The sequence below is a fragment of the Carcharodon carcharias genome, chromosome 5 (assembly GCF_017639515.1).
Source record: "Carcharodon carcharias isolate sCarCar2 chromosome 5, sCarCar2.pri, whole genome shotgun sequence".
NCBI classification, from domain to species: domain Eukaryota; kingdom Metazoa; phylum Chordata; class Chondrichthyes; order Lamniformes; family Lamnidae; genus Carcharodon; species Carcharodon carcharias.
In genome coordinates this window covers 145,258,301-145,279,826 of record NC_054471.1, presented here as the reverse complement: position 1 = coordinate 145,279,826, position 21,526 = coordinate 145,258,301, and the positions used below count along the sequence as shown (strand labels likewise).

Below are 21,526 nucleotides of genomic sequence, written 5' to 3'. Positions count from 1 at the left end.
AACTTATAAACATAGCAATTCACAGTTGGGTTCAGTTTTAACTATACCATATATGCCCAAATAGATGGTGTTGCCCTGGGAACCATCATTCCTAGCTCCCTCTAACATTTTCATCAGTTTCCACAAGAAACACGTTTTCGATGGAATGACTCCTAACCTCCTATCCCTTACATATTCGAATACGTAGATGATACATTTGCTGTATTTGAGTCTGCACTGCATATAAGTATTTCCTTAGCCCTTAATGTGCTCCATCCCATGCTCAAATTCAACTTTGAAACTGAGCAGTCTAAAGAGCTCACCTTCCTCAGCGTGCTAATTGAGAAATCTGCAAACAGGTTCTCTACTACTGTCTACTGCAAATCCACCTTCACTGGTTAATATATGCATTGGGATACCTACAGCTCCACGCGCTGCAAGAGTGACCTTGTCGGCACCTCATACATAGGGCCCAAGCCAATTTGCTCACCTTGCAAGCTTGATACTGAAATTGGGCGTATCCAAACTCTCCTGCGGGATAACGACTACCCCGAGCATAGTTTGATGTGTATCACTCAAACTCACGAATGGGCCTAAAGTAGCGCTGAAAAGTGCCCATTGTAGCTCAAATAACCTTGGAAAGGTAAAGTATCTCAAAGATTTGATCAACAGGTGAGGCTAGCTGTTTCACACTTCTACTATGTGGTGGCAACGAATGGTTCTTTCCACCAGCAGGATGCTGCCATCAAGCCGAAAACAACATTCTGCCTACCACAAAAATAGGCAATGTGGTATATGAATTTCTGTGCCGATACAATGCCAGGTACACAGGCCATATGTTCCAACAACTTGCTTGTCGTATCAAATACCACATCCTTTTGAAAGTCGCAATAATCAGAGTACTGACCGTACATAACCAGCCTGTGTTTACAAAACTCAGAACATAATGTCTAACGTCAGATCTGCATTCCGTGATTGGTCAGCACTTGCTGAGTAATTCCAAGTATGCTAAGAATTATGCTAACAACCAATTTAGGATTGTCAGGCTTCCAATGTGACTCACTTAAGCTGGCTAAAGCTACACGTTCATACACAGGAACCCATTCTCTCTAAGCAAAAGGAACATGCCCAGGAATTGCAGTTTTTTTTTAATTAAACAAAAGCATGGGGAACGGTATTTCTCTAGTGTGCTTTCTCCAAGGCAACACCTTGACAAGAGTCAACTTGTTAACCGATCAGCACCCTTTTCTCATGCAATATAAATTGTTGCTCCCTTTGAAATTTTACATTCTTACATCTGCCCTGATAACTGTATGATGAAAAACTTCGACAGCACGTCTTTTTGTTCAACAATGCTCATGTTTTATTTGGATCAGAGCTGAGGAGCTGGAGTCGGAGCTGCAGACATTGCGCCACATCAGGGAGGGGGGAAGTTACCTGGACACTTTGCTCCAGGAGGTGGTCGCACCCCTCAGATTAGGCAATTCAAATTTGGTCTGTGATCAGGGACAGGGATGTGTGACTGCAGGTAAGGCAGGTATGGGGACCCAGGGGGTAGGGTTTGAGAAATCTCAGCCCCTGCAATTGTCCAAAAGTTACAAGATTCTTGCAAGCTGTATAGATGAGAGCAGGGACTGCAGGGAGGATGAGCAAACTGGCCATGGCACCATGGTACAGGGAGCCATTCAAGTGGGGGGAGGAAATAGGAACAAGTAGTGGTAGGGTACAGTATAATTAGGGGGATATATACTGTTCTCTGCAGCTGTGAGCATGAGTCCTGAATGCTGTGTTGCCGGTCCAGCGCCAGGGTTAAAAACACCTCCTCGGGGCTGGAGAAGGACATAGGAGTAGTAGGGGAGGGATCCAGTTGTCATTGTCCACGTTTGTACCAACAGTATTGATAGGACTAGAAAGGAGGTGCTGCTGAAAGAATTTGAACAGTTAGGAGCAAAATTAAAAAGCAGAACCTCCAAGGTAATAATCTTGGGGTTGCCACCTGAGCCAGGGACAAATTGGCACAGGGTAGAAATAGTCAAGAGTTAAACGTGTGGCTCAAAGATTGGTGTGGGAAGAATGGATTTCAGTTCATGGGGCACTGGCACCAGAACTGAGAAGGAACCATGCTAGGACCAATGTCCTGGGAAATCAAACTAGAGCTGTAGAGAGGGCTTTAAACGAAAGGTGGAGGGGCGGGGACAGGAAAGGTTCTAGAGATGGGATACGTAGACTTACAAAACAAAAGATATGGCAGCATTGCGGAGCAGCTATATAGGCTATGTTACCCAGAGTGGGATAGGAAGGGACAGAGTGTACAAACATTTAAAAAAAAAAGCAGCAAATAGGGTCAAAGGGGAAAAAAATGGTAAAAAGGCAACATTAATGGCTCTTTACTTAAATGCACTTAGTATTCAGAACAAGATAAATGAATTAATGGCACAATTTTAGGTTAATTGGTATGATCTTATAGCCAATATATCTACAGAAAGATATATTGGCATTGGAGGCTAGTCCAGAGAAGGTTCACTAGGTTGATCCCAGGTATGGAGGGATTTTCTTATGAGGAGAGGTTGAGTAGGTTGGGCCTGTACTTATTGGAGTTTAAGAGAATGAGAGGCGACCTTATTAAAACACAAGATTCTTAGGGTTTTTTTTTCAGAGGGCATAGCCTCAGAGTATGGGGTTGCCCATTTAAGACAGAGATGAGGAGGAACTTCTCCAAGAGGATAATGAATCTGTGGAATTCCCTACCTAAGAAGGCTGTAGAGGTGGAGTCGTTAAGTGCATTCAAGGCTGAGAGAGACAGAATTTTAATCAGTAAGGGAATGAAGAGTTATGGGGAAAAGGCAGGAAAGTAGAGTTGAGGATCATCAGGTCAGCCATGATCTCATTGAATGGCAAAGCAGGCTCGATGGGCCAAATGGCCTACTTCGGCTCCCACATTTTATGGTCTTACTCCTATCACTAGAAACCTCATGTAAAAATAAATTTTAGAAATACCTTTAATTGATATTTATGTGCCGCTTCCAATATAACTGGTACTAGGTCTTCTGTGGGTTCACCATTCTCATCAGACAATCCAGGTGGATACCAGGACAAGGCCAAAACACCTATAGAGTTACAGTGAAAAGAAAGACATTTGTAACTGTACAGTGCCAAACACATTCCACAATGCTGGCACACAATAAGCAATACTATGCATGGCTCGATTCACTAGATCCAATGGATATATGTATCCTTTTCCGATTAAGCGCAATCAAGCAACTCCTTCTGATACACCATGACAACACAAACCATTTCAAAGTTTTTTGTGATTTATACAGGATACAATCCTGCTACACAATCACAACCCAAACTTCAAATAAAATGAAGCACAGAATTAGAAACTGTGTTGGGTGCCACAAGACATTTGATCAAGCAGGTCTAATGCTATAATATACTTGTTAATCAATAACAATAGCTAACCATTTGGAGGATGCAACAGGGGCTTCACCACAATCTAATAACTATATTAGCTGCATTCATGCATCAAGTCATTCGGTCAAAACTTGTTGGCTAACTGTGCCATAACACATGCCTGTTAAAAATTTCTGCAATAGTGTGGCTACATATCTAGTACAACAACAGTAGCTGCTAATTTAAAGCACATTGGTATAATCACCAAGATGTCAGCAAAGCATAATGGTTAGTGTGTGAAATCATCATGCCAGGTCCCTAGTAATATAATAGATCTTATTCTTCTTTTCATAAATATATAACTTGGATTTAGTCTAGATATAGCAGTTTGAACTATATAGCACTAGAGGAGCTGCAAGCTTACAGTGAACAGTGAGGTGCAAAAGATGATCGCACAAAAAGCAAATGCATCAACTCAAATATGATTTTTCTTTTCTTTAATGGATCAGCACACCAGATTTGTCTGATGACAGCATGGCATTTGTTATTCTAACTGCCTCCAGAAGGGTGTTTTAAGCCACAGTTTCAGCATAATAAAGCTCCTTGCCCTAACAATAGCTAACTAGGAAGGGTCTTTACATCATCTATACCTCATCATTTTAAAACATCTGAAACACATTTTCATTAGAGAAAAGTAGTGCAAGGAAATTCAGCTCTACAGAGTCCTCTAGATATCTTTGAAATGTCTTCATTGGATCTATGTTTCTTTGAAGGTGGAATAAACATTATTTCAAATTCAATCTCATCACCAATCTGCCTAAATTTAACTGGTTCCATTTGGAATAAATATCCTCAATGTAACAAGAATCTGAATTGTTTTGCTGACATTTACACAGGCTGGAAGTTTTCAGTGAATAAGATCATAAGGATATTCTTAACCAGCTTTTTTTCATTCAAATTCTTCCTCACTCAAGTCAAGGGAACACCTTTGATAGCCAAGAGTCCATCATATCTGAAACAGCCCAAGTTGCTTAATTAAAATTTAAATCTGCTCAAACACCTTGTGCTTCTTTATTTTAATAGGTTAATTCAGAATAAGTTTATTTTTTCTGAACAAAAACAATTCTTAACTAACCAGAGTAGACTGCAGAGACTGGCTTTCAAGAACAATGCTGAAGAATGAATTGCTCTAGACTTGGCTGATATATGAAAACTGAGAAAAGTCATTCACTGCTCAGGTGACAAAGTGAATTTGTGGAACCTTAAATGTTCTCATGTCCTGTGCTCTTAATTGTATTTGACAGAGTAACAATTTTACTATTTCCCCTATCTCTGCAGTGTTGCTAAGGCATTCTCTTTAAAGATCACGGAAAAAGTAGGTCATTCAGCCCCTCGAGCCTGTTCTGCCATTCAAGTAGATTGTAAGGAACATATCTTTTTATTTTTCTTCATTTCTGTGGGCCTGGGGCTTTAAAAACTACCATGGCTGCAGCTGAAAGATATGTTTGCTAGAACAGGGTGAGGAATATACAACGTTGCTATCTCCTGGAACAGTGTGTGCCAGGTTGGGCAAAATGATGCCAGAAAAGGGTCCTGAAATAAGGGGAACTGCCTAGCAACAACATTTTAATTGGCTCCTGATCAGGTGACTACGGTTGTGAGAGATAGCAATGAGCAGAGAGATCCTAGCCTGCAAAGAAACCACACCTAAAATCCCTCTCTCGTGTGTGCATAACATTCCAGTAAATATACAAGGCTAGCTAGCTGGCTTTTTCTACCTATCTGTAACCTGCTCTCTGAAAAACCCCGTGAGGAGGAAAAAAGGAAAAAAATACCAGTAGAGACATTGAGCAGAATGTTTACCTCTGCGGGCAGGCACATGCCTGACCCACTTGAGCGTAAAACGATGCGCATTGATATAGGTGCTCTAGTTTCCTGCTCGGCAGGCCTTAATTGGCACGCCAGCATGAAATCACCTTCCTGCCTCGATCGCAGGCGGTGGTTGGCTTCCTGACTGCCTCCGCCCAACAAGGACTAAATTCTGCCAATTGAAAAGCAAGTTTTCAACCAGTGAATTACTGAAAGTGCTGGAAGACTATCTCGTGCCATTAACAACTGTCTGCAAGGAATTTGGGAAGACAACCAACCCATCTAATCCCATTCTCCAGACTGGTGCTATTGAACTGTTTAATCTCACCCTTAAAATCCACGTTTTGTATGGTTTGTGTGTTTGTGTATAGAGACTAAGAAGGGGTAGAATTTGAGTTAAGGGTTAAAAGTTAGCAGTTCATATTTCCATAAGACGTAGGAGAAGTAGGCCATTAGGCCCATCGAATCTGCTCCACCAATGAAATCTTAGCTGATGTGATAATCCTCAATTCCACTTTCCTGCCTCTTCCCCCTAACCCTTGATTCCCTTACTGGTTAAAAATCAGTCTCAGCCTTGAATATACTTAATGATCCAGCCTCTATGGTAAAGAATTCTACAGATTCAGTGCTCTCAGAAGAAAGTCCTCCTCATCTCTGTTTTAAATGGGTGACCCCTTATTCAGATTATGCCCTGTGGTCCTAGACTCTCCCACAAGGGAAAACAACCTCTCAGCATCTACCCTGTCAATCTCTCTAAGAATCTTATATGATTTAATAAGGTGACCTCTCATTCTTCTAAACCCCCATGAATATAGGCCCAACCTACTCAACCTCTCCTCATAAGAAAATCCCTCCATACCTGGGATCAACCTAGTGAACCTTCTCTGGACTGTCTCCAATGCCAGAATATCTTCTGTTAGATAAGGGGACCAAAACTGTTCAGTATTCTAGGTGTGATCTAACTAGTGCCTTGTATAGTTTTAGCAAAACTTCCCTATTTTTATACTCCATTCCCTTCAAAATAAAGGCCAACGTTCCATTTGCCTTCCCTATTACCTGCTAAACTTGTATGCTAGCTCTATGGAACTCATGCACAAGGACTCCCAAATCCCTTTGTGCTGTAGCCTTTCTCCATTTAAATATTCAGCTCCTCCATTCTTCTTGCCAAAGTGCATAACTTCACATTTTCCCATTTCTTTCTTCTGCCATTGGTTAAAGACAGCTTGTTTAATAAACAGTTATTTACTTGTTAAGTTTGCAAACCTGGTGCTCGTATTCTGTTAAACTAATTTCAACAGTTAGGTAGAATTGGGCAATTTGGTGGTCCGATCAAGCTTTTCACCTTTGTCGTAGCTTGATGTTACAACGCACTATCCCCAGTGAGTCGTAACAAGATCATAGTTGATAAATATCTCAACTCAATTTATTCCGATACCTTTATCTAACAAAAATTTATCGATATCAGTCTTGAAAGGTTCAACTGTCCTAGCATCCAATCTTTTGGGAGAGGACATTTCCAGGTTACTACCCTTGGTATGAAAAATGGCTTCCTGATTAGCTCCTGCCTAGCACTAAGATTTTTCCCTTTGTTCTGGATTGCCCCTACAATGGAAATAGTTTCTCTGCATCTAAACACCTTGATAAGATCACCCCTTAATCTTCTATACTCAAGGAAATACTTATGAAACTGTTCAATAGATCCTCTGAGGTGTGGTGCCCAAAAATGAACGCAGTATTCGAGATGAGGTCAAGGCTTTTTGTGTATCCGAAACATAAGTGCCTTCCTTTTGTTTTCCAACCCCCTGGAAATAAAGGCCATCATTCTAATAGCATTTTAATTGCTTTTAGTACCTATTGGCCATTAATGATTTGTGTACTTGAAACTACCAAATCTCTTTGCTCCTCTACAGTCCCTGGTTTCTCATCATTTAAAAAACTGCCCTACTTATCTTTGTGCTCAAAGTGGATGACTTCACATTGAACTCCATTTGCCAATTTTTAAAAGGTCACCATTCTGAACATGCAAACATGAGCTATGTGGCTTTTGTTCACATAACTATTTTAAGATCGGGTCTCACCAAATTAAGTCACACTATCAAAATACCTGGAAAGCTGCAAGCTAATCTTTTCCAGTAATTTTTTTTTAAAGCAATTTCACTAAAACAGAGTTAACTAGCGAAAAGCCAATGAGGAATCTTTTGAGACAATATCCATCTTGCACTGATATACCTTGAAAGATGGTGAAAATCCCCACAGAACTGTAACAGACATCATAGCAAACAGCAAGTGAATAATATTCACTTAAAATTTTTTTTACAGAAAAGATGACACATTGAACTAAACAGTGTAGTAGCACATCGAAAAGTTGCTGTGGGCTCACCTTGTGTGCAAGGCCTAACATTCAATGTTGCCCCAAACCAAACCATTAACCCTGGTGAGTTTATCCAAAAGGTTTCCAAGCCATACAAACCAGAACGATCCCAGGTTTAACCGGTGATCTGTACAGTTAGATGACCTAATCCAATTAGATCAGTGTGGACAGCCTGAGCACTCATCAGTTAAGAAAGGGTTAGAAAAAGAGGGGAGGGGAGAAAATTGAAGAAAGGATTTTTTTTTAAATTTTCATATAAGCTGAACGATCAAAGATTTGATTCCCAGGCTGTGCTGACCATGCTTATCAAAATCTCATTACTCCTAGACTACAGAAAGGCAAAATTAGCTGGGTGGTTCCTAGCTCATATCACTATCCAGTGATCTATTAGAAATTGTCATTGTGTAGACATTGTGCTCAGCTGTGATGCCACCATCCAGGTGTGTCTCTTGGTGCCTATCAGCACCCCTTTGAAACTGTACCCAATATCAGCACTGTCAGAATTTTTTCAAAAAATATAGATTATTCCTCTTTTCTTAAGGTGTGAACTCTGCTTGGAGTGCAAGTGCACGAGCTCACATGACAACAACTTATTTATATAGTGTCTTTAATGCAATGCAATAACCCAAGGCACTTCACAGGAGCATTATAAATGCAGTCAAAAAGAACAGAAAATGCTAGAAATATTCAGGTCAGGCAGCATCTTTGGGTAAAGAAACAGAGTTAATGTTTCAGGTCTGTGATCTTTCATCAGAATCTGATAAATAACATGCCTTTTAAGGTTAGAGTGTTAAATTCAACGTGGGTTGGCTCAATTTCAATATAAAAGAAAGTAGAGTAAATTTTGACAGCTTTCACCAGATATTCAATTACATTCCAGTCATGTGGAAATAATAGTTTCTTTCCCCCAGGGCAGCCCATCAGATTATCTTTGAGGTTGCAAACCATTATTTTCCAATTATTTATGACTGTATTATGAGGAGAAGAAATTTTAACCTTTCAGCTACTGTTGATATCTAAAAATTTATTGTTCAAAGTGGGGGGCTTGGGGGGGGTGGCAGGGAGGGAAAGGAAAATAAAAACAATTCTACCAGATTAAATTACACTCAACAAAGCCAATTTCAAATGAAAAATAATCGTGTTACCTATTGCAGCTGCCCGGAGTTGCTTCATGTGTGCGTTGAGAACTGCAGGGTCCCTAGAACTGTAAGCTCCCAGCTCAGGATAGAAACTGGCACCAATGTCTTCAGGAGGAATGTGCCTTCCTTTAGGATAACTGCTTGCTATTTTAGGATCCCAGTGGGGAACCAGCGGGTGATTCCAGTGTATATATTTACCATCAAACTGTTGATTTCCATACCATGAATAATAAAATGCATGCAACTCATAATTCACTGGAGGAAAATGGTCAAGGTCTGCATCAGACATGGGTGTTCTTTTCGTCACACCAAAGCGTTCATTCATTTTTGAATCACGAGGAGTTCCACTTTCAGATGACTTTTCAATTTTGGAGGGATCTGCTCTGCGCTCACCAACATCAGCTCGAGGACGAAGTTGTGGCAATAATTCCAGTCCTACACCATCGCCAAACCCAGCTCCTTCAGGTCTCAGGGTCTTCAAGCCCATCATGACACCAAAAACAAATAAAAGAAAAAGCAGCAATGTGATCCACATTTTTCTGCGAAATCTAGCCATGATGACATACTCTATAAAAAAAAACTGACTAAGTCCACGAGTACAGCAAAAGGAAGAAATGTTGTACTAACAAACGAATAGAAATGCAGCACCTCTTCTGAAAGTCTCAGTCCAATGGTTTTAGACCTTGCTTTTGTAGCTGGGCATATTATCACAGTATATACAGTTCTGAGTTTATTAGAAGACAGTCAAATTTTGCCTGTTCAACGGTGATATTAAAAATCATCTTACCATTTCTCCTAAGAGACTTACTGTTGCTCCCTATTGAATGAGATATATATGCCTTTCGGAAAGACAAATTCAGAGGGTCCGTACGATTTTTTTTTCACATTGTCTTGTCTTACATGAAGTCCTAGTTATTGAACATATTATTTTACAATCCTCAGTTGTATTGTAATAATCAGTTACATCTTCAAAAATCCTTCAATAGAAGCAGCTTGTGTTTGACATCTCTTGATGTTCCATTTTTTTGAAGGGAGGCTATAGCTGTCTTTTCTGCAAATGCAATTTGTGAACTGTATGGAATTTTAACCTGGAATAAAGAAAAAGATGTTTATTTTTCTTCCAGACATTACCTAAGCAACAAACAAATTTCATCAGTTATTTTTTTCCTGTAATTTAAAAATACAATTAAGTTTTACTATAATTTGAATATAGCCAGGTGCAAGTACCAAAAATAGAGAAGGGCAGTATCAAATAGCAGCTTAATAGAAACTGTAATGACAGAAAGGGAAGTCGAGATAAAACAGAGTTTCAACATGGGGAGTCATAATTCTAGGTGGCACTGAGTGAAATAGGGCAAACATAAAGGGAAGCTGAATATGAAAGACTAAAAATTGCAGATAACCTTTTCAGTTTAAGTTTAGATAACACAAGACCTTGAAATGTAAAGAAGAAATAGAGGTAGCCCATTTCAATTTTTGGAACATTAACAAGTCAAAGCAAAGAAAGCTGTTAAATACCAGAAAACTGAATCAGTACAGGCTGAGTAATAACCAAGTTTACCCAAGGACAAATCTTTCAAAAACATGATTGCAATTTCCAGGTTCTAGGTATCATAGACCAAAATGCTGCATTTACATTTTACAGCATTTATTTGGCATATTCTGCAACACTTAAAGCAGTGATGGATATAAACTCATCCCTTTGATAGAGGGCTTCAAGTCTTGACTGTTCGGAACTGTGTGCAGTTGCAGTGATCAAATGGAGTTTACACTATAACAATTCCTTACAGTGGTATCTAATTGGCTAATTAATGTGGTATTACTCATTTAAACAATGGATTCACAACTGAACTATATTGCCTTGGTTTGAGATTTGAGGCTGTATTATCTGTCAAGATCAGTCAACCCTGACATGGAGCTTCAACTAATCAAAAAATATGCATTTTCTGCAAATTTTACAGCTCTGTTCATTAGGGGTAATAGCATTAATTGAAAACATTTGAAGAGAATTAGTATCAGCAAATCATAGTGCATAGATTTTGAAACTAGGGTCCAGGGCTTCTCAAATTTATAGGTCATCAGCCTTCTGTACTTGATTTATTACAGGTCTTTATTTGCTTTATGCAATGAAGGCGCCAAGTTTCCTGGTGCCTGGCAATTCCAGGAGCATTGGTAACTGTGACAGTTTTTTCTAACACCAGCACATGTAGATGAATAATCAGAGTTCACAAGATAATTTTGAAAAAGGTAATTTGGCTCAGCTTATTTAATGCTTCCACAGAGATCAAGTGCCCTCATTTCAACATCCACTTTTCTTAAATGAAAGAAGGATTTTCATCCTCACTTCAGAATAGGAGAATGGAATTGTTTATTTATTTAGGTGGTGCAATGAGGCATGATTAACAGCTCATTTAACGTTTAACGTTAAATCTTTGATTCCAATTCACCTAGACCAGATAATGTTTCAAATCACTGAAATGACCTCACCACCAATCCAGTATTTTCACTTGATTTTGATCATTTTTCATAACCACTAAACCTAATGATATTGTGACAGTGTTTCCCAAATGATCCCCACTGAAATATTTTCCATTTACCCCACTTCATTCCTTAAACTAAAATACAACAGAAGAAATAGGAGCAAGAGACCATAAAGCCTGCTCTGCCATTCAGTTTCTACCATGGTTAATCTGGAGCTTCAAATCCACTTTCCCACATCCCTGGATTCCCTGAGAATTCCAATGATTCATAACCCTTTGAGTGAAGACATTTTCCCTCATCACAGTCCAAAATGATCAGGCCCACATCCTGTGTTCTAGGTTCTCCAGCCAGGGGAAGCACTGTCACAGTTTCTACTGTCAATCCCCTTCAAAATCTTGTGACATCACCTTCATTCTTATAAACTCCAGAGAACATGATCCAATTTACGCAGCCTACCATCATAGGGCAACTCTCTCATCTGAGGACCAGTCTAGAAGAAATTTCCCAGCACAATAAATGCACTCATTACTTAGTTTGTTAAAAATTCCATTCTATATATAGGTACTGAGTTGTTAGGTTGAGACCCCCTGCTGTAGTGTGTAGAACCTTTCAGCTTCTGAGCGTAGACTGGGAAAATAATATTGTAAAGAGCAAAATAGAGCAGGGTTTCCTGAAACTTGTGTTGAGTTTTTTTGACCAGTATTTTTCCAATCCAACAAGGGAGAAAGGGTGTGCTTGATCCATTCAATTAGGAAGGCAAATGGCATATTGGCCTTTATTGCAAGGGGATTGGAGTACAAAAATAAAGTCTTGTTACAATTGTACAGGGCTTTGGTGAGACCACAACTGGAATACTGTGTGCAACTTTGGTTTCCATATTCAAGAAGGGATATACTTGCATTGGAGGCAGTACAGCACATTATAAAAGTTCCATAAGACACAAATAAATTTTCTCAAAGTTAATTATACCATTCAACACAGTCCCAGAAGGCATTTGATAAGGTTCCACATCAAAGGTTATTGTGGAAAAGAAAGGCTCACGATGTAGGGGGTAACACATTAGCATGGTAAGGTGGCTGTTTTCTGTCAGCCAGCCAATGCATAAATGGGTCTTTTTCTGATTGGCAAGATGTGATGTGTCGAATCCCACAGGGGTCTGTGCTGGGGCCTCAACTTTATACAATTTATGTCAATGACTTAGATGAGGGGAGTGAAGGCATGGTAACTAAATTTGCAGAACACACAAACATAGACAGGAAAGTATGTTGTGAAGACATAAGAAGGTTGCAGGCAAATTTAGCTGGTTGAGTCTGTGGACAAAAATCTAGCAGATGGAATATAATGTGGGAAAATGTGAAGTTGTTCACTTTGACAGGAAGAATAAAAAATCAGGGTATTACTCAAATGGAGAATGGCTTCAGAATTCCGAGGTGCAGAGGAATCTAGGTGCTCCAATGCACGAGTCACAAAAAGTTAGAATGCAGTTACAGCAAGCAATCAAAAAGACTAATGGAATGCTATCCTTTATTACGAGGGGAATTGAACATAAAAATAAGGATGTTATGCTTCAGTTATACAGGGCATTGGTGAGACCACATCTCAAAACAGCCCATGCAGTTTTGGTCTGCTTATTTAAGGAAAGATGTAAATGTGTTGCAGATGGTTCAGAGGATGCTTACTAGATTGATAACAGGAATGAGTGGATTATCTTATGAGAAAAGATTAGACAGACTGGGGTTGTCTGTCTTGACAGACTGGAGCTTAGAAGAGAGACTTGATTAAAGTATAAGATACTGAATGGGATTGACAAGATGGATGTAAAAAGGATGTTTCCTCTTATGGGTGAGTCCAAAACTAGGGGGCACTGTTTTAAAATTAGGGGTCACCCTTTTAGGACAGATGATGAGAATTTTTTTTGAGGGTTGTGCGACTGTCTACCTTTCTGCCTCAGAAGGCAGTGGAGCCAGTGGTCATTGAATATTTTAAGGCACAGGTAGATTCTTGTCAGGCAAGGAAATCAAAAGTTTTTGAGGATAGCTGGGAAATGTGGAATTTGAAACACAAACAAATCACCCATGATCTTATTGAATGGTGGAGCTGGCTCAAGGAGCCAAATGGTCTATTTCTGCTCTTATTTCTTATGTTTGTAACACATTGTTTTACTTGTTACTAGTCAACAATTCTCAATTCACATGCCAACATTCAAACCCAACCTCACATGACATCCCTCCCCAAGTAAAGCCTATTTTGGACATGGTGTGCAAAACTAAAACTTCCTTGAATCTAAATTCTTCACATTTGTGAAAATCTTAAGACCAGCACCAGCCCACCCCCCAACCATTCTCCCATTCTTTTGCTACTTCAAAATGAAGTCCTAGGACAGATAATATTTCTGAAAAATTCATCCTACCTAAGATCAAGAATAATCCTTCCTCTGCAGTTCTTCCAATCATTATATATGGCATTTTTACTCTAGTATCTCATATCACTTTTCTTAACTATAATCTACAATTATATGGAATCATGTCTATTGTGATGATCAAAGTTTTTTTTCAAACAAAAACAGCTGCAATATTAATGGCAAACATTTGGCTGCTTTGGATCAGCCACTCAGCTCCAGGTACACATCATTATTGAAAAATTAGGCAATTTAAGACAAACACCAGTAATGGTACAGTGATGAAACCATTGCAGACAGGTAACATGAACTTTCCACAGTAACGTTGCTGGGCCTCAAGGGGCTAACACTGAACAGCGAAATGCATCAACGTACTCCGACAACCTCAAAACAAGCAAGCGGGTCACTATTTATTCACTCAAAAGGAAAATTCTGAATTTCTATTTGGGGAAAAAAAATCAAAATTAACAAAATCGAACTACTAAACCCCGAAATAAAAGACTGGAAACTATCGCCGTAATGGATTTTCAGCATGTCAAAAGGCATCCGTGAGCAGAGTAACAGGAATTAACGTTTTCAGGTCAACAATCTTTCATCAGGACAGGTGAAAGCTGACAGCGAGTTTTAGCCTCAAACTGTGAAATGTAGACACAGAAACTGAAGGCTGGCTCTCATTCCTGACATGCAGCCCAACTCCTTGGTGCTACCAGCTCTGCAGAGAACGGCAAAGCACCAGCCTCAGCAGATCAGTGGGTCTGTGTGTGTTGGGAGGGCGGGGGGAGGCTGCAGCCACAATGCCCCCTGCGACCACCCCGCACCCCGGTGCTGCTCCCGCAACCCCTCTCACCTCCTCCCCTCGCACCGACGGTTGCCAGGTGAAATCAGCCGCCGCCGCCGCCTCCTTCCTACTACAAACCTGCCGCGAGCAAGCGAACCGCAACTCACGTAAAGCCGGAACTGTCGTCACACGCGGAACAATGCTGCGCAATTCTTCACACGTGATCCTACGCGTGCGGCCGTCAGAGTGGATTAAAAACAAAAAATTGCGGATGCTGGAAATCCAAAACAAAAATAGAATTATCTGGAAAAACTCAGCAGGTCTGGCAGCAGCGGCGGAGAAGAACAAAGTTGACGTTTCGAGTCCTCGTGACCCTTCAACAGAACTAAGTAAAATAGGAGAGGGGTGAAATATAAGCTGCTTTAAGGTGGGAGTGGGAACAGGTGGGGAGAAGTGGGGAGGGGAGGTGGTTGTTGGGACAAGCAAGCAGTGATAGGAGCAGATAACCAAAAGATGTCACAGACAAAACAACAAAGAGGTGTTGAAGGTGGTGATATTATCTAAACGCAAGGTACAGATAGCTCTAGTGGGGCTGGGGTGAAATAAGACTAAAAGGGCATAAAAGGTATAGATTTAAAAATAATGGAAATAGGTGGAAAAAGAAAAATCTATATTGGAAAAAACAAAAGGGAGGGGGAGAAATGAAAAGGGGTTGGGGATGGAGGAGGAAGTTCAAGATCTAAAGTTGTTGAACTCAATACTCAGTCTGGAAGGCTGTAAAGTGCCTAGTCGGAAGATGAGGTGCTGTTCCTCCAGTCTGCATTGAGCTTTACTGGAACAATGCAGCAAGCCAAGGACAGACATGTGGGCAAGAGAGCAGGGTGGATTGTTAAAATGGCAAGCGACAGGGAGGTTTGGGTCATTCTTGCGGACAGACCAAAGGTGTTCTGCAAAGCGGTCGCCCAGTCTGCATTTGGTCACTCCAATGTAGAGGAGACCGCACTGGGAGCAATGAATGCAGTAGACTCGGGAAATGCAACTGAAATGCTGCTTCACTTGAAAGGAGTGTTTGGGCCCTTGGACGGTGAGGAGAGAGGAAGTGAAGGGGCAGGTGTTGCAAATTTTGTGTATGCATGGGGAGGTGCCGTAGGTGGGGGTTGAGGAGTAGGGGGTGATGGAGGAGTGGACCAGGGTGTCACGGAGGGAATGATCCCTACGGAATGCCGCCGGGGGAGGGGGGGGGGGGGGTTGAAGGGAAGATGTGTTTGGTGGTGGCATCATGCTGGACTTCCCCATGGAACTCATTTCTCGTTAATTTGACTCCCTTCTCTCTCCCCTTGTCCAGTCCCTTACCACCTACATCCGTGATTCCTCTGACACCTTACGTCACATCAACAATTTCCAGTTCCCTGGCCCCAACTGCCTCCTCTTCACCATGGACGTCCAATCCCTCTACACCTCCATCCCCCACCAGGATGGTCTGAGGGCGCTCAGCTTCTTCCTCGAATAGAGGCCCGAACAATCCCCATCCACCACTACTCTCCTCCATCTGGCTGAACTTGTTCTCACACTGGACAATTTCTCCTTTAACTCCTCTCACTTCCTCCAAATAAAAGGTGTGGCTATGGGTACCTGCATGTGCCCCAGCTATGCCTGTCTCTTTATGGGGTATGTGCAACACTCCTTGTTCCAGTCCTACTCCGGCCCCCTCCCACAACTCTTTCTCAGGTACTTCAATGATTACTTTGGTGCTGCTTCATGCTCTCGTCGGGACCTGGAAAAATTTATTAATTTTGCTTCCAATCTCCACCCCTCCATCATTTTCACATGGTCCATCTCTGACACTTCCCTTCCCTTCCTTGACCTCTCTGTCTCAATTTCTGGTGATAGACTGTCCACCAATATCCATTACAAGCCTACAGACTCCCACAGCTACCTCGACTACAGCTCCTCACACCCCGCTTCCTGTAAGAACTCCATCCCATTCTCTCAGTTCCTTTGCCTCCATCGCATCTGTTCTGATGATGCTACCTTCAAAAACAGTTCCTCTGACATGTCCTCCTTCTTCCTTAACCGAGGTTTTCCACCCACGGTAGTTGACAGGACCCTCAACCGTGTCCAGCCCATCTCCCGCGCATCTGCCCTCATGCCTTCTCCTCCCTCCCAGAAACATGATAGGGTCCCCCTTGTCCTCACTTATCACCCCACCAGCCTCTGCATTCAAAGGATCATCATCCGCCATTTCCGTCAACTCCAGCATGATGCCACCACCAAACACATCTTCCCTTCACCACCCCGGCAGCATTCCATAGGGAGCGTTCCCTCCGTGGCACCCTGGTCCACTTCTCCATCACCCCCTACTCCTCAACCCCCACCTATGGCACCTCCCCATGCATACGCAAAATATGCAACACCTGCCCCTTCACTTCCTCTCTCCTCACCGTCCAAGGGCCCAAATACTCCTTTCAAGTGAAGCAGCATTTCACTTGCATTTCCCCCAACTTAGTCTACTGCATTCGTTGCTCCCAATGCGGTCTCCTCTACATTGGAGAGACAAAACGCAGACTGGGCGACCGATTTGCAGAACACCTTCGGTCTGTCCTCAAGAATGACCCAGACCTCCCTGTCGCTTGCCATTTTAACACTCCACCCTGCTCTCTTGCCCACATGTCTGTCCTTGGCTTGCTGCATTGTTCCAGTGAAGCTCAACGCAAACTGGAGGAACAGCACCTCATTTTCCAACTAGGCACTTTACAGCCTTCCAGACTGAATGTTGAGTTCAACAACTTTAGATCATGAACTCCCTCCTCCATCCCCAACCCCTTTTCATTTCTCCCCCTCCCTTTTGTTTTTTCCAATATAGATTTTTCTTTACCCACCTATTTCCATTATTTTTAAATCTATATCTTTTATGCCCTTTTAGTCTTATTTCACCCCAGCACCACTAGAACTATCTGTACCTTGTGTGCCTGCTATCCATTCTTAATTAGCACATTGTTTTAGATAATATCACCACCTTCAACACCTCTTTGTTGTTTTGTCTGTGACATCTTTTGGTTATCTTCTCCTATCACTGCTTGCTTGTCCTTACAACCCCCCTCCCAACTTCTTCCCCACCTTAAACCAGCTTATATTTCACCCCTCTCCTATTTTTACTTAGTTCTGTTGAAGGGTCATCAGGACTCGAAACGTCAACTTTGTTCTTCTCTGTCAGAGTGGATTGCTGCCACCTGTCAATCAATCATCAGCGTGCAGTATGCGCCTCCGCTGCCCTGTTAATCATCAAGGTTAAGCTCATCCATCCCGTTAGTGCTGAAATTTATTGGAAACACTTAATCAAAACACTGCTCAACTCAAATCCAAAAGCTCAAAGTTTTTACAGCATTTTTTTGTTTCAGATTTCCAGCATCTGCAGTTTTTTGCTTTTATTTTTGTTAAAAAGATATTTAACCTCAAAATTCTTGAAAGGCAAGATGGCACAACCTTTCTCTGCATCTGTGGTGTTGTTGATGATGATCTGCAGACTGCCCAGGTCTTTTCTGGGTTACGAAATAAAAGATTTTCAATATCAGGGAACAATTTCAATCACATGATTAATGACCATTCATACACAATAGAAGGCAAATGGTGGTCTTTCAGTAACAAAGAATTAGTTTCAGCCACATGGTCAAAGGCCATTGATATTTAACAGCAGGTTAGATCTTTGTACTTCACATCTTTGGGGGGTGTTTAACCTCTAAAATCTTGAGTCTGCACTCACTCAACATTAATATGTTCTTCTGGGACTTTAACCATCCAGGCAATAGTACAAAATCTAGTGATGTAATGAGACATTTATTAAACAACAAAAGTAATACTTAACAAAGCTAGGCAGCAACTTAACTGGCTCAATGCAGTTCTTGCTTCCCTATTCAGCCTAGGGCAGGAGGTGACACATGGGTTTCTGTCTCTGTTAGTTCTGTGGTATTCTGCTCCCAGCTGGGAAACTGTGCCTTCAGTTTTAAATTCAGTATGCCTGGCAGCTCAAAGATGGTGCTTTTTAAATATTTCCAAATCCCAACCCATGCATGATCAGCTATATTCCTGAATTTTTATTGGCTCAGGCAGCGCATGATCAGTCCTGGATTGGTTTAGGTGGTGCATGATCAGTTTCTGATTGGTTTCTCAAGGATGATTGTCATCTATTTATATAATTTCCTGTTGACTCTAGATTAGTCCTCTAACGTGTCTAATGTACTTTAAAATATAGCATAATACATTACATGTTCATAAGGAATAAAAATCAAGAAAACTACATAGTTACAAAACATGATTACAGAACTTAATTCTAAGCTTACAGGACCAAAGATGGTTACATGTTGTGAAGGAAAGTGACTGCTTCTCTTTTAAAACATTACATGCTAAAACTACATTTAGGACATAAGGCTGAATGTCAACACTTCATTGCTGTTTTTTTACATAACAGGCCTTTCTAACTCCCCTCTGAGTCATAGGTATGAACACTGCTGATTAGTTTTAATTATCATGGAGTGCAATGGTCTCCAACCTGGATTGCTCAATCTTGATGACTTTGCAACATTTGCTTTGTAATTAGATGATGAAAATGTACCTTTACATGGCTTGAGGCCATGTGGTGTTTCTCACTTGTCAAGTGTGGGTGTGACTGTTACCAAAGAGCTAGTCAGGTGAGGTACTAGTGTCCTGCATTGACTACAATTAAGTAGAGTATCATATTTGCTTAATTAATTAATATACTTTGATTACTTGATCATTACATATAACTAAACTACAAACTAATTGGGCAGAATCATCCCAGAATTGCACCAAGAGCAGTAGCGGGTATGTAAAACAATTGTTTACCTGCCGACCACAATGACGTGCCATTACTGCACCGATGGAATTCACCATCTAGTGAAGAAAGAGGATGAATGATCTCATCGATACTGCCAGGGTATGGCAACCATCCCATCACTCTCAACTCACACTCACAAGCCCATCACACATTCACTGGCATCTCAATCATTGCCAGCTCAAGGGACATCACCACCCATTCTCACACACACCCTCACATTGCCATCTGGCTTCTTCTCCTCTGGAGTGCCTCCTCAGCCCTCAACATATTGAGGCCACTTGCCCAGGTCAACATGTGTCCCCACACACACCCTGGCATGTTTCATGGGTGGATAATTATTTACTGAGTCAGGAAGCAGTAGACATTCTGAGAATCATAGCTGTTTTATTGTTAAACTACAGTTCAGTACAAATACCAGTTGCCTCTCTTCACTCCTGGATCCTTTCCCTGTCCAGAAGCAAAAAACCCCTTACTAGGGAAAACTTTGCTCTTAAGTAGAGGTTTCAATGAGCATTTCCTGCTCTCAATTCACTCAGAAGTTCTGAAGAAGAGTCATACGGACTCGAAATGTTAACTCTGTCTTTCTCTCCACAGATGCTGTCAGACCTGCTGAGTTTTTCCAGAAATTTTTGTTTTTGTTTCACATTTCCAGCATCAGCAGTATTTTGCTTTTATTTCACTCAGAAGCTTGTCCTGGTTTACTCTTAAAGGGACCTTAATTTTTAACATTGTAATGGTATATCCGCCCCCCCGACCCCCAACCCCACCATTCCTGAATACTGCCCTAGTCTTGCAGCCTTTTGCCCGAGGCCATTTAACCCTTTCCTCAAGCAAGCCTAGCACTGCAGCCATTGAAAAGCTACCCCCGCCTTACGGCTGGTCTGGTAAGTAGAGACCTGTCTGTGAACCCCCCTAAAGGTGATGTGATGCAGCCTGTGAAGCCTGGCGCTGATGACCTTGAGTGCTACCTCAAAGTTCTGAATGAAGTGCAGCTCGCCATGTGCATGTTGTTTATGTTCGGTTATGAAACACTGATGTGCCTGGATGATCCAGCATGGGGGTTGATTCTGAGGGGCAGGCAAGATGATGAGATGCAAATGCATTGAAATTAGGTTCCTGACGTTGAAGGGCAGGAAAAGCAGCCTGTTGTTGATGGGCGGAGTGGACAATCGCAAACTGGTTTCATGATGGCGTGAAAACAGCTTTTGGCCTTCTTGCCATATTGTCCACTCATGCTTGCCATCACACACGACACCAACGAGGCCGGAAAACTCTGAACATTGTCAATAATTATTAAACCTAAACCTTTCTACACTTGTGGATAACTGTCTCAATAGCTTTCTTTTGTTACATCACAAACTGGAGTCCTGGAGTCCAGGATCCATTATCTCTGTGTTTTGGAGTAGGCGTCAAAAATAGCAGGTATGAAATTCCACAGAGGAGTGCTGCGTAGACATATCCACTCAAGGGGGACAGCTCACTCCCCGCCTATAATAATTCAATTTGGAACATTCTGGAAGCTTACATATGAACATACGAGCAGGAGTAGGCCACTTGGCCCCTCAAGCCTGCTCTGCCATTCAATAAGATCACGCCTGATCTGATTGAAACCTCAACCCCACATTCCAGTCTACTCCCGATAACCTTTCACCCTTGTTAATCAAGAATCTATCTAGCTCTGCCTTAAAAATATTCAAAGAGTCTGCCTCCACTGCCTTCTGTGGAAGAGAGTTCCAAAGACTCACAACCCTCTGGGAGAAAAAATTTCGTCTCATCTCTATCTTAAATGAGCGACCCCTTATTCTCAGTGACCCCCAGTTCTAGATTCTCTCCCAAGAGGAAACATCATCTCCACATGCACCCTGTCAAGACCCCTCAGGATCTTAAAGGTTTCAATTAAGTTGCCTCTTACTCTTTTAAATTCCAGTGGATACAAGCCTAACCTGTTCAGCCTTTCTTCATAAGACAACCCACCTATTCCTGGTGTTAGTCTAGTAAACTTTGTTGAAGTTGCAATAGGCCACCTGACCCTCGTGACAGCCATCTTAACATTTCATCAGGGTCAATTTTAAAAGAAATACAGTTTTTAACAAGTTGTAATATCTTCATGCCTATACTGGCATGACAGCTGTCAACCTCAATCATCTCCTATATATTAAACAAATCTAAACATTTCTCTCCTGCCCATAGAAAGGATGTGGCTGACCCTTTCCTCTTTTTTAGGATAATTTGGAAAACTCATGAATGTCTGTATGCACTTTTATTT

The 21,526-nt window shown here is 41.5% G+C and overlaps 1 protein-coding gene across 3 annotated transcripts in view; it reads right to left on the bottom strand.

Moving 5' to 3' along the window:
• The window catches only part of LOC121277990 (glycoprotein endo-alpha-1,2-mannosidase-like), a 51,025-nt gene extending 36,457 nt beyond the window's left edge, over positions 1 to 14,568 (bottom strand). Inside the window, exons 1-4 of one of the 3 annotated variants that reach the window (XM_041187957.1) lie at positions 14,478 to 14,537; positions 9,539 to 9,839; positions 8,758 to 9,226; positions 2,977 to 3,086 (exon numbers count right to left, since the gene is read on the bottom strand). In XM_041187957.1, the coding sequence (XP_041043891.1) occupies positions 2,977 to 3,086; positions 8,758 to 9,226; positions 9,539 to 9,541 (582 nt within the window). In that variant the 5' untranslated portion in view covers positions 9,542 to 9,839; positions 14,478 to 14,537. Of the gene's footprint in view, positions 1 to 2,976; positions 3,087 to 8,757; positions 9,840 to 14,477 lie in introns of all 3 variants that reach the window. The other 2 variants (XM_041187956.1, XM_041187955.1) reach the window with 2 other exon arrangements.
• Between the last annotated feature and the right edge of the window lie 6,958 nt (positions 14,569 to 21,526).